The sequence below is a fragment of the Pelodiscus sinensis genome, chromosome 12 (assembly GCF_052426305.1).
Source record: "Pelodiscus sinensis isolate ZL-2025 chromosome 12, ASM5242630v1, whole genome shotgun sequence".
NCBI lineage: Eukaryota > Metazoa > Chordata > Testudines > Trionychidae > Pelodiscus > Pelodiscus sinensis.
In genome coordinates, this window is record NC_143063.1 from 52,682,572 (window position 1) to 52,695,890 (window position 13,319).

The 13,319-nt window shown below is 50.7% G+C and overlaps 1 protein-coding gene across 2 annotated transcripts in view; it reads left to right on the plus strand.

Annotated features, from left to right (window-relative positions):
• Positions 1–1,487: 1,487 nt before the first annotated feature.
• LOC142825946 (uncharacterized) overlaps positions 1,488–13,319 on the plus strand; it is a 36,806-nt gene continuing 24,974 nt past the window's right edge. Inside the window, exon 1 of one of the 2 annotated variants that reach the window (XR_016350533.1) lies at positions 1,488–10,805. Coding sequence is in view for 1 of the 2 variants with exons in the window: in XM_089781602.1 (XP_089637728.1) it covers positions 3,752–4,672 (921 nt within the window). In the remaining variant the exon portion in view is untranslated. The remainder of the gene's footprint in view (positions 10,806–13,319) is intronic. The other variant, XM_089781602.1, reaches the window with a different exon arrangement.

The following is a 13,319-nucleotide window of genomic DNA, read 5'->3' on the forward strand; positions in this document are numbered from 1 at the left end:
TGTTTTAATTTAGTGCTCACTATTTTAGAGTTAAAACAAAATACAGGACTATGTAGCACTTTAAAGGCTAACAAGATGGTTTATTAGATGATGAGCTTTCTTGGGCCAGGCCCACTTCCTCAGATCAAATAGTGGAAGAAAATAGTCACAACCTGTCACATTACCGAATTGGAGGGAAGCAGCCAGATCACTGCTGCACCCCTAGGTGGGGGTGTTGGCCCCAGAAATTGGTATAAAAGGGAGCCATGTGGGGTATTGAATGGGAGCTTATCGTTTGTTGATCTTATGTATGCTATTTATGTGAGTATATAATGTCTATGTGTGTAGGTAGGAATCTGTAATCTGTGTGGAAGCTGAATATTTCTCTGAATGTGGTTAAGCATTGCTATGGACAGGCTGAGTAGCGAAGCCCTGTGGAACAATGGCTCTCAATGGGCTATGGACACACCCAAAGAATGGGGGCTGTCACCTGAGAGCAGCCAGCAGGGAACATAGAGTATGTCTACACTACCCTCCTAGTTCGCACTAGGAGGGTAATGTAGGCATACCACACTTGCAAATGAAGCCCGGGATTTGAATTTCCCGGGCTTCATTTGCATAAGCGGGGAGCCGCCATTTTTAAAACCCCGCTGGTTCGAACCCCGTGCAGCGCGGCTACACGGGGCTCGAACTAGGTAGTTCGGAATAGGAAGCCTAGTCCGAACTACCTAGTTCGAGCCCCGTGTAGCCGCGCTGCACGGGGTTCGACCCAGCGGGGTTTTAAAATTGGCGGCTCCCCGCTTATGCAAATGAAGCCCGGGAAATTCAAATCCGGGCTTCATTTGCAAGTGCGGTATGCCTACATTACCCTCCTAGTGCGAACTAGGAGGGTAGTGTAGACATACCCATAGAGATTGGCCTCTGACCAGGTGACTTGCTGCATACAAGAAGAGGCCAGGAAGGAGGTATAAAGAGGCCATGTGGTCGATGCCATTTTGTTCTCAGCTCAGCACTTCATCCCAGAGGCAGCATTGCAGGGATCGAAGAGCCCGGAAGACCTGTGAACCCATCCTGATCTTAGGATGTGCAATAAGAACTTTTAAACCAGCAGCTGCAACATCTCTGCTAGAGCCTGCATCGAGGACTGGGAGATTCGGTGCATGTAACGTACTGTACTTTAATAACCTTACTCTCATGCTTTTCTTTCTTGTGTTAATAAACCTTTAGATATAGATTCTAAAGCCGTGGTCCCCAACACGGTGCCTGCGGGCGCCATGGCGCCCGCGGGGTCATTCGTGTGCGCCCGCCACGTGCTTGGGGCTGGCCTGGCTCCGGGCGAGTGGCGCTTGGGGCGGGGGTGCCGGCCCCGGCCCCGGCCCCGGCCGCTTGGAGGGGGGGGCGCCGGCCCCGGGCGTGCGGAGCTTGGGGGGGGGGCGCCGACCCCGGCCCCTGGCGCGTGGAGGAGGGGGGGCGCCGGCCCCTGGCGCAGCTATGGGGGGGGCGCACGGCTATGGGGGGGGCCCGGCCCCATCCCCGTCCCCGCCCCCTGGCGCCCAGCGGGCAAATGGCCACGCCCCCTGGCGCCCGGCCACCACCACAGGTTGGGGACCACTGTTCTAAAGGATTGGCCCAGCGTGATTTGTGGGTAAGGTCCAGAGGGTAAATTGACCAGGGATCTGTGGCTGGTTTCTTGGAACCGGACAGAACTTGTTCGGGGTAGGTGGGATTGGGTGCTAGGACCCCCCCCACCACCTGTGTATGAGGCCCGGGGCCATCTGGGGCACGGATATTGCTGGGGTGTCGGAGGGGTTTTGCTCATGAGGCTTCAGGCAGGCTGCTGAAGTGCTCTGTGGGACTGGTTTGTGGCCTGTTTGGAGAGGTCACCAGTCTGGGGGCTGTAAGGAGCCCCGGATTTGAGCAATTCGCCCTGAGCGGACGCCCTCAGCTGTGCCCAGACATGGCCCGGTCCATCACACAACCATATATACCAAAGGATACAATTAAAAAAAATGAACACATATGAAAAGGACAAATCAAATTTCAGAACAGAAGGGGGATGTGGGGTGGGTGTGAAGGTAAATGTCTGTGAGCTAATGGTATTAGAGGTGATAATTGGGGAAGCTATCTTTGTAATGGGTAAGATAGCTAGAGACTTTGTTGAGACCCCCACGTAGAGTGTCGAATTTTAGCATGAATGACAGTTCAGAAGATTCCCTTTCAAGTGCAGATTTAAAAGGCTTCTGAAGCACGACCAGGAACAGGTAACAGGAGAGTTTGGAGAGGGAGTTCTCCAGGTAAAAGAGGAGTAAAAACGGGACCTTTGTGGTAAGTGGCTGTCTGGAGTGTGTGTTTGTGTGTGGGGGAGTTATTTGCAGTGTGCTGAGCTTGTCTTTGTCTGGTTGGTTGGTTGGTTTGTTTGAAGGAGCTTCTAAAAGGTTTGAAATCTACAAGCCTCTGTTAATTGGCTGAGCCTCAGTCAGGGGGAGGGGCTACCAGAGCTACATAAACCTGTGACTCAGCAACCAGGAACAGGTAACAGGAGAGTTTGGAGAGGGAGTTCTCCAGGTAAAAGAGGAGTACAAACTGGACCCTTGTGGTAAGTGGCTGACTGGAGTATGTGTTTGTGTGTGGGGGAGTTATTTGCAGTGTGCTGAGCTTGTGTTTGTCTGGTTGGTTGGTTGGTTTGTTTGTTTGAAGGAGCTTCTAAAAGGTTTGAAATCTAGAAGCCTCTGTTAATTGGCTGAGCCTCAGTCAGGGGGAGGGGCTACCAGAGCTATATAAGCCTGTGACTCAGCGACCAGGAACAGGTAACAGGAGAGTTTGGAGAGGGAGTTCTCCAGGTAAAAGAGGAGTACAAACAGGACCCTTGTGGTAAGTGGCTGTCTGGAGTGTGTGTTTGTGTGTGGGGGAGTTATTTGCAGTGTGCTGAGCTTGTGTTTGTCTGGTTGGTTTGTTTATTTGTTTGAAGGAGCTTCTAAAAGGTTTGAAATCTAGAAGCCTCTGTTAATTGGCTGAGCCTCAGTCAGGGGGAGGGGCTACCAGAGCTATATAAGCCTGTGACTCAGCGACCAGGAACAGGTAACAGGAGAGTTTGGAGAGGGAGTTCTCCAGGTAAAAGAGGAGTACAAACTGGACCCTTGTGGTAAGTGGCTGTCTGGAGTGTGTGTTTGTGTGTGGGGGAGTTATTTGCAGTGTGCTGAGCTTGTGTTTGTCTGGTTGGTTTGTTTATTTGTTTGAAGGAGCTTCTAAAAGGTTTGAAATCTAGAAGCCTTTGTTAATTGGCTGAGCCTCAGTCAGGGGGAGGGGCTACCAGAGCTATATAAGCCTGTGACTCAGCGACCAGGAACAGGTAACAGGAGAGTTTGGAGAGGGAGTTCTCCAGGTAAAAGAGGAGTACAAATGGGACCCTTGTGGTAAGTGGCTGTCTGGAGTGTGTGTTTGCGTGTGGGGGAGTTATTTGCAGTGTGCTGAGCTTGTGTTTGTCTGGTTGGTTTGTTTATTTGTTTGAAGGAGCTTCTAAAAGGTTTGAAATCTAGAAGCCTCTGTTAATTGGCTGAGCCTCAGTCAGGGGGAGGGGCTACCAGAGCTATATAAGCCTGTGACTCAGCGACCAGGGAGAGCGCGACCAGGAACAGATAACAGGAGAGTTTGGAGAGGGAGTTTAGAGGGCACTAGTGACTTGTGTCCTTCTTTAAAACCTAACTTAGAATAATCTATACTCCAGAAGTTTAAAAAGAATCCCAGTTTGTACTTAAACTTATTCATTACAAACATGGAGACAGAAGCCCAGCAGCAGAATGGGGGCTATCCTGTTTATTGCGTCGAGTGTAACATGTATGATTACCTGCCCTGTGGGCGGGTGGCGTATGTGTGCACCCGTTGCAAGGAGCTCCAGACCCTCAGAGACCAAGTTCGGGCTTTGGAGGACAGGGTGGCTGAACTGGAGGAGCTAAGGGAGTTAGAGAACTATGTTGATGAGACTTTCTGGGACACTGTAGTACTGTCCCACCTCCAGTCTGAGAGCCCCAGTGTTCTTAAGGAGGATGAAAGTCTCAAGGGAACAGAGCATTTAACGGGAGCAGAGGGAAACCATCCCGTAGTTGGGACCCTCCTCCCAGAGGATGTTGCGGTATCCTCTTGCACTGAGGATACCTCTGATGGGGAGGGAATGCCAGCTAGGAAGAGGCAGGTGTTAGTAGTGGGTGATTCGATCCTTAGAAACATAGATAGTTGGGTTTGTGATGACCGGGAGAACCGTATGGTCACTTGCCTGCCTGGTGCGAAGGTTGCGGATCTCTCGAGGCATCTAGATAGACTTATGTGTAGTGCTGGGGAGGAGCCAGTGGTCGTGGTACATGTAGGTACCAATGACGTAGGGAAGAGTAGGAGAGATGTCCTGGAGGCCAAATTTAGGCTGCTAGGAAAGAGACTGAAATCCAGGACCTCTATGGTGGCGTTCTCGGAAATGCTTCCAGTTCCACGCGCAGGGCCAGGTAGGCAGGCAGAGCTTCAGAGTCTCAATGCATGGATGAGACGATGGTGTAGGGAAGAGAGGTTTAGATTTATTAGGAACTGGGGCCACTTTTGGGAGAGGGGGAGCCTATACAGGAAGGATGGGCTCCACCTAAACCAGGGTGGAACCAGACTGCTGGCACTAAACATTAATAAGGCCGTAGAGCAGTTTTTAAACTAAGAGATGGGGGAAAGCCGATTGGTGCGGAGATGCACGTAAATTGGAGAGAGACTTCTCTTAGAGGAGAATCCATTGATAGAGATTCTCTAAGCTGTAGTCGGAAAGAGAGGAGGGGAGAGGGCAAACCATTGGCCAGAGCTGACAAACAACCGCATACAAAGGAATCCAATGCATCAGGGAAGGGCAGACAAATAACCAGTGGCAAATTTTTAAAGTGCTTGTACACAAATGCTAGGAGTCTGACTAATAAGATGGGTGAACTAGAGTACCTCGTATTAAATGAGGAGATAGACATAATAGGCATCACTGAAACCTGGTGGAATGAGGAAAATCTGTGGGACACAATCATACCGGGATATAAAATATATAGAAAGGATAGAGCAGGCCGGATGGGTGGCGGAGTGGCACTGTATGTGAAAGATAATGTAGAATCAAATGAAATAAAAATATTAAGTGAATCAACATGTTCCATAGAATCGCTATGGATAGTAATTCCATGCTCCAATAATAAGAAATTAGCAGTAGGGATATATTACCGACCACCTGACCAGGACAGCGATACTGACATAGAAATGCTGAGGGAGATTAGAGAGGCTACCAAAATAGAGAACTCTATAATAATGGGGGATTTTAATTACCCCCATATTGACTGGATACATGTCACCTCAGGAAGAGAAGTGGAGATAAAATTTCTCAATGGCTTAAATGACTGCTTCTTGGAGCAGCTAGTGCAGGAACCCACAAGGGGAAAGGCAATTCTCGATTTAGTCCTGAGTGGAGTGCAGGATCAGGTCCAGGATATAACCGTTATAGGACCTCTTGGGAATAGTGACCATAATATAATAACATTCAACATTCCTGTGGTGGGAAGAACACCTCAGCAGTCCAGTACCCTGGCATTTAATTTCAAAAAGGGGAATTACGCAAAAATGAGGGTAACCCATGCTCGAGGGTAACCCATGCTCCTTTAACAAAGAAGCCAGCCGGCATTTCTCAATCTCGACAGCCCTCGGCACCGCAGCCGCAGCCGGCACCGGGGCTTCTTAAAGAGCCAGCTACAGCGGCACCAGTCTTATCGGTGCCGGGTGCTGAAATGCCTGCAATCACTGCCCCTCACAGGGAGCTCTCTTTAGCACCGGCAGGGGAACAGCATACTCCTGCCCAGATGCTTCCTTCAGAGACTTTAACCCTTCAGTCTCCAGGCTCTGCACAGCCTCTAGCAGCAGAAAAATCAAATACCGCTGCGAATCTCCCTGCGTACCTCGCCAGGGTCGTATCGGGAACCATCTCCTCCCCCTTGTGCTTCTACGCACCATGCAAGAGATCACGGGGATTATTATCACCGCAGTCTCTCATCTCGTCACCATTATTACAGAGAGCGTAGCTGTTCACACCAGAGATGTTCTAGATCTCCTCCTCCTGCAAGACGCTCACGCTCACCAACTCGTTCACCACGAAGCACCTATTATGTCAGGTACGGCAGTGCTAGATCTTCTAGACGTTCGTCGCCTGCAGGGTCTGACCAGCATTATACGCATCGTCATAGACCGGACTATGTTGATCATCTCATCACAGTCACTCTCCATCTCATCGCAGGTCTCCATGTTCCTGTCGGTCAATTAGCCCACACTCTGTGCTTTCAGAGATTCCCAAACATTCTCCACTACAATGTACGATACCTTCTCATTCTCCGATGCACCAATCACAAATGTCAGACCTAGAGGAAGGGCAACTCTCGGAAGCTGACCCGGACATGTCGCCTAATACCTGTTCACCATTGCCTTCTAGGGATGAACCGCTGTCTCTGGGCGAGACGTCACCTCCGGACGATCTTAAAGAATTCCAAGACCTGTTTAAACATGCCGCACAATCCCAGGAGGTGCAACTTACTGAGTCCCAGGTTAAGCAGCATAAGTTATTTAAGAATTTACACCCTAAACAACAAAGAAAGATTGCCCTCCCAATAGATGACGCTACCTTGGAGGTAGCACAGGACATCTGGCAGACGCCAACATCAATACCGCCCACAAATAAGAAAATGGATAAAAAGTATTTTGTCTCGTCCAAAGGTTTGGAATTTCTTTTCAATCACCCGCAGCCGAATTCCCTGATAGTGGATGCAGTTCGCCATAAGAGCAAGATGTCCCAATTTAAGAATTCCCTACCGGATAGGGATACAAAGAAATTGGATTATTTTGGTCGAAAAGTTTACTCCTCCTCAACCTTGCTACTGCGGGTTGCCTATTATGCTGCTCTTTTGTCAAACCATAACTTTGACAATTACTCCAAGCTCCCGGAACTTATGCAACATCTCCCTGACAATAAGAGGTCTCTCCTTAAAGCCGTTGTCCAGGAAGGGTTCACTGCATGTAGAACATCGCTTCAGATTGCCGCAGACATTGCCAACACAGCCGCTCGAGTGATGGCAACAGGTATCGCGATGAGAAGAGCTTCCTGGTTATTGTCAGCGGGAGCCCCTAAGGAGTTGCAGTCCAAAGTGGAAGATTTACCCTTTGACTGTCAAAAGCTGTTTGCTTCTACTACCGATGAGGTTCTCCATTCTGGCAAGGACTCTCGTACTACCCTTTGATCTCTAGAGATGTACACGCCACCTTTCAAACGCAGGCGATACTACCCCTTCCAGAGGAGATATGATTACTTCTCCTATAAGCAGCAACAGCGACGTGGATCCGACCAGCCTAGATTTAGACAGCGCCCTCAATGCAAACGTCAGCAGCAGAATCGCTCTTCAGCTCGGCCTTCCCAGAAGCAGCAGGTTTGACTCCTGTGCGGGGGACTCGAACACATCTCCACCGGTCAACACACTAAAGCCTGCCACCACCTTATTCCACCAACACCTGAGGCCATTTCTTTGTCAATGGGCCACCATTACCTCAGACTGATGGGTCCTAGAGGTTATATCATCAGACCTAACAATCCCGTTTGCTTCAATTCCCCCTACTACTCTTCCCACCCCATCCCTTCTCAGGGACCCATCTCACGGGGCCGCTCTTCGAGAAGAAGTTTTTCACCTGCTCGAGATCGGAGCCATAGAGAGAGTACCTGATGAATTCCGGGGGAAAGGGTTTTACTCCAGGTATTTCCTAGTCCCCAAAAAATCCGGGGGGTGGAGACTCATCCTCAATCTGAGGGCTCTAAATCATTTCATCCGAAAGCAGTGCTTCAAAATGACCATGCTGGCCAAGATCATGCCAGCACTAAACAAAGGAGACTGGTTCGCAGTCCTAGATTTGCAAGACGCATATTTCCATGTGACCATACACATAGCACACAGGCGTTTTCTGAGATTCGTAGTGGGCGACGACCATTTTCAATACAGGGTACTGCCTTTCGGCCTCATTTCAGCCCCAAGGGTGTTCTCCAAATCACTAGCGGTAGTGGCTGCCCATCTACGAAGGATAGGAGTCTCTATCTTCCCCTACCTCGACGACTGCCTCATCAAGGGACGCACTCAGTCAGAGGCACTTCACATGGTAGTTGCAACTCGGGATTTGTTCGATTCCCTCAGCCTTATTGTGAACATTCAAAAATCATGTCCACAACCAACACAAATTCTAAACTTCATAGGAGCGCGTCTCGACTCCCAGTTAGAGAGAGTTCATCTGCCAGTCGAGCATTTTCAACTAATACAAGACCTGATAAAAACAGTCTTGCAAGCTCCAACGCTCCCAGTACGTGTATACCTCCAGCTTCTGGGTCATATGGCTTCAACAACAATCATAGTGCGCCACACAAGGCTACACCTCAGGTGTCTGTAGCATTGGCTGAGCACGGTGTACAAGCCTACAAGGCACAGCATCCGCAAGACTGTGGTACTTCCAGCACATGTCAAGGACTCTCTATTATGGTGGACCAATCACAACAACATGCTGTCAGGAGTCCCCTTCCACGCATTGCAACCATCAGTGGAGATAACCACAGACGCTTCTCTCATCGGCTGGGGTGGCTGGGGTGCCCACATGGGCGCAAAAACAGTTCAGGGTCGTTGGTTCACAACGGAGATGATGCTCCATATCAATCTTCTCGAGCTACGAGCCATGTTTCATGCCTGCAAACACTTCAAGTTATACATAAGAGGCACTGTCACCAGAATTCTCACAGACAATGTAGTGGCGATGTACTATGTGAACAGACAGGGAGGTGCCCGATCCCGTTCACTTTGTGCAGAAGTGATCCGCCTCTGGAAATGGTGCATTCAAAACAACATTTCTATAGTCGCGTCATACTTACCAGGTGTGAACAATACCACGGCGGATGCGCTGAGCAGGCATTTCCCTCAAGACCATGAGTGGGTTATCCTCTTACCTCTCTTCCATCGGTGGGGCTTTCTGGTGATAGATCTCTTCGCTACATGTGCCAACGCGAAATGCAGAGCTTACTGTTCCAGAGCAGGAGTGGGTGCTCACTCTCTGGGAGATGCATTTCTCCTTCATTGAGGCACATCACTCTTGTATGCATTCCCCCCTGTTGTACTTATTCCCAGAGTACTCGAGAAGATCGTGATGGACAGGGCATGAGTGATACTCATAGCCCCAGACAGCCATGGTACTCAACTCTTCTGCAGCTCTCTGTACGAGCACCGCGCCGATTACCTTACTTACTGGACTTGCTGACACAACAGAAAGGCTCCCTTCTTCACTCAAAGCTGGATACTCTGCACCTCACTGCATGGATGGTACATGGTTCAGCGAGTCCGAGAATCTTTGTTCGGACCAGGTGAAGTGTGTTCTCTGGCACAGCAGGAGGGATTCCACCAGGAAAACTTACCTGTCCAAGTGGTCTAGATTCGTGTGATGGTGCGCTCCTAAGCTTCTAGACCCTCTGGTTTCACCAATGCATGTCTTACTGGACTATGTCCTCCAGCTACAGTCAACTGGACTCTCCATTTCATCACTTAAAGTCCATGTAGCGGCGATAGCTGCTTTTCACTACCCCGTTGAAGGCAAGTCAGTGTTTTCTCATCCCATGATGACTAGATTTCTCAAAGGATTGGCTAACCTCAACCCACCACGTAGGCCTCTGCCACCTGCATGGAGTCTTGACCTGGTGCTTGATGTCCTAACTAGACCACCGTTTGAACCGTTGGCCACGGTACCGGTGTCGATGCTTACAATGAAGGTACTCTTTCTTCTTGCCATAACATCGGCACGTAGGGTGAGTGAATTATCCGCACTAATGTCAACACCTCCCTATACAGTCTTCAACGCGGAATCAGTGATACTGAGGTCTCATCCAGCCTTTCTATCTAAAGTCTGCACAGATTTTCATATAAATGAACCAATCGTTCTGCCATGTTTCTATCCAAAACCTCATACCTCTCAGCGTGATGCTCTCCTGCATACGCTCGATGTGCGTAGAGCCTTAGCATTCTATATAGACAGAACCCGTACTCTATGTAAGACGGATCGCCTCTTCATTTCGACATCAGGGCCTTCTACGGGCAAGCCCTTATCCGCCCAGCGCATTTCTAAATTGGTTGTCTCTTGTATCACGACTTGCTATACTATCTGTAAGAAGCCGCTCACATCGCAGCCTAGGGCACACTCAACACGAGCAGTTGCTACGTCTGCAGCTTTCGTGAAAGGAGTCCCTCTGCGGGACATCTGCCGGGCGGTGACTTGGTCTTCTACTTCCACCTTTTCAAGGCATTATGCGATTGTTCAGCACTTCGCCTCTGACTCAGCGGTAGCCTTGGCAGTGCTGCCTGCCGCTCAGAATCCCGATTCCGAAGCCCACGTCTAACTGAGATTACTGCTTCGGAGTCACCAGACGTGGAGCACCCACGGGGACTACCCGAAGAAGAAGAGGAAGTTACTCACTTTGTGCAGTAACGATCGTTCTTCGAGGTGTGTCCCCGTGGGTGCTCCACGACCCGCCCTCCTCCCTGCTTCGGAATCTTGTCTTTCTGTCTTTCAGATAGGCGGTGAGATGAACTGGTGGGCACCGGACCGTGCGCGGCAGGTGAAAGGCGCAAAACCGGCTTGCACGTGCGTGGTCCGGCCATACACACACAACTCTGTCAAGCTCCAATTTGCGGCTCCGGGACCAGCCTGACACCAGACGTGGAGCACCCACGGGGGGACACCTCGAAGAACGATCGTTACTGCACAAAGTGAGTAACTTCCTCTTCTTGATCTTATAACTCACTTGGTTAGGTCCAATATTCAGCAGAGTGAATATGTGGACAAAGCTGGCAACGGGGTTTGTTGCAAGGGAAGGTACCAGGGTTGGTATTAGTGTAGTATGTCCTGTGGTTGTTGGTAAGAATCATTTTGAGGTTAGGTGGTTGTGTATAGGAGACTATGGGTCTGTCTCCCAGAGCCTCTTGGAGTTTAGTATCCTGTTCCAGTATAGGCTGAAGTTTATTGATAATGTGTTGGACAGGTTTAAGTTCCGGGCTGTAGGTGATGACAAGTGGTGTTCTATTGTTGGTTTTCTTGGGTCTGTCTTGAAGTAGATGGTTTCTAGGTATTCGTCTGGCTCTTTCAATTTGCTTTTTTATTTCTCCGAGGGGGTAGTTGAGATTTATAAATGCTTGGAAGAGATCCTGAAGTTTCTGGTCTCCGTCAGTGGGATTAGAGCAGATGTGGTTGTATCGAAGGGCTTGGCTATAGATGATGGATCGTATGGTGTGTGCTGGATGGGAGCTGGAAGCATATAGGTAACTGTATGAGTCAGTGGGTTTTCTGTAAAGGGTGGTGTCTAATTTTCCATTGTTGATTTGTACTGTGGTGTCGAGGAAATGGATCTCTCGTGTAGAATGGTCCAGGCTGAGGTTGATGGTGGGGTGTAGGTTGTTGAAATCTCTGTGGAATGTCTCCAGTGTTTCTTGGCCATGCGTCCAGACCATAAAGATGTCCTTGATGTAGCGTAAGTAGAGAAGGGTAAAAGGGGACGGGAGCTGAGGAAACATTCTAGGTCAGCCATAAAGATATTAGCATACTGTGGGGCCATGCGTGTACCCATGGCTGTGCCGCTGATCTGGAGGTATAAGTTGTTCTCAAACTGGAAATAATTGTGGGTGAGAACAAAGTTATGTAGGTCTGCTATCAGGCTGGCAGTGGTGTCCTCTGGGATAGTGTTTCTAATTGCTTGTAATCCATCTTCATGTGGGATGTTGGTGTATAGAGCTTCTACATCCATGGTGGCAAGGATGGTGTTATTGGGGAGGTTATCGATGTTTTGTAGTTTCCTTAGGAAGTCGGTAGTGTCTTGGAGATAGCTGGGAGTGTTGGTTGCGTAGGGTTTGAGGAGAGAGTCTACATAGCTGGATAGACCAGTAGTGAGCGTGCCAATACCAGAGATGATGGGACGTCCGGGGTGTCCAGGTTTATGGATGTGCTGCACATTCCATGGAGCCCAAGCGGCAGCAGCTTCTGTCCACGGGGGGGAGGGGGGGGGGAGCTGACTGCACGGAGTAGGGGGGAGCAGAGTTGGGGGGTTGGGAGGGAGCAGACTGCAGGGGGGTTTGGTGGGGGGAGCAGAGTGGGGAGTTGGGGTGGAGTAGACTGCAGGGAGTAGGGGGGAGCAGAGTGGGGAGTTGGGGGAGCAGACTGGGGGGGTTGGCAAGTCCTGACGCCACAGGACAAGCCAGCTGGGCAGTTTGGTGGGGGGGGGGGGGTCTCTGAGACGGGCGGAATCGGGGGGAGCAGGGAAAGTAGCCGCGGTGGCTTGTGGGAAACGTTCCGTGCCCCAATCTGCAGCTCCCATGGGCTGTTTGATTGGGCGGGCGCAGCGGAAGTGACATCACTGTCCAGCCACTGATCCAGGGGTTGGTCTTGCGCGTGTGTCATTCCCAGCTTGAGCGATGCATCCTGGGAGTTGTAGTTCCCAGTTGTAGTTCCCAGAGTGCGGCCTCCTGGGGCGTGTCTCAGTCTGCCCTGCCCCTATCATAGCCCTGCCCATCATAGCCCCGCCCAGCTTCAACTTATTGGTCAATCCTGTCGATTACATGCATTCTCCCCTCTCACCTGCTGTCTCTGTCAGAGGCAGCAAGGAGGGAGGAGGCGTGAGCTGATACCTGTGGGCAGCCAGCTTTTAAGTCAGCTTGTCACAAGAGGGCGCAGTTGTACAGGTGATCAGCACCCCACAAGCATTGGATTGGCCTGTTCCCCCACCTCTCTGCTGCTGCCTCTGATACAGAGGAAGCAGTATGGTGGGAGGAGGCAGGCGGGAGCTGATATGCATGAGCACTGTGTGTGGTGGCTTCATGGACCCACCTGTCAATCCCCTTGCTGCCTCTTCTAGAGGCAAGAGGGGGAGGCAGGAGCTGGTGCTGGCTTCGCAAAGTTGCCTGCCTGCCTGCCCACGCCGCTGCCTGTATCAGAGGTGGGGGGGGGGGGGAGGGTAAGGGAAAGTGCTCACATTCCATGGAGCCCAAGTGGCAGCAGCTCCTGTCCACGGAGGGGTGGGGGCCGAGCTCCCTGCGGGCAGATGCTGATCTGGCAAGCAGCCTGTGTCTGCCAGCATTTTGAATGCCTGGTGGACAGGAGCTGCTGCCGTCCTGCCCTGTTGCCTTTGTATCAGAGGCAGCCATGTGGGGCTACAGGCAGCTGGTTTGCATAGGAAGCTGGTTTTGAAACTAGCTGCCCTTGTGGACCAACCCCCGCCTGCCACCCCACGGTGA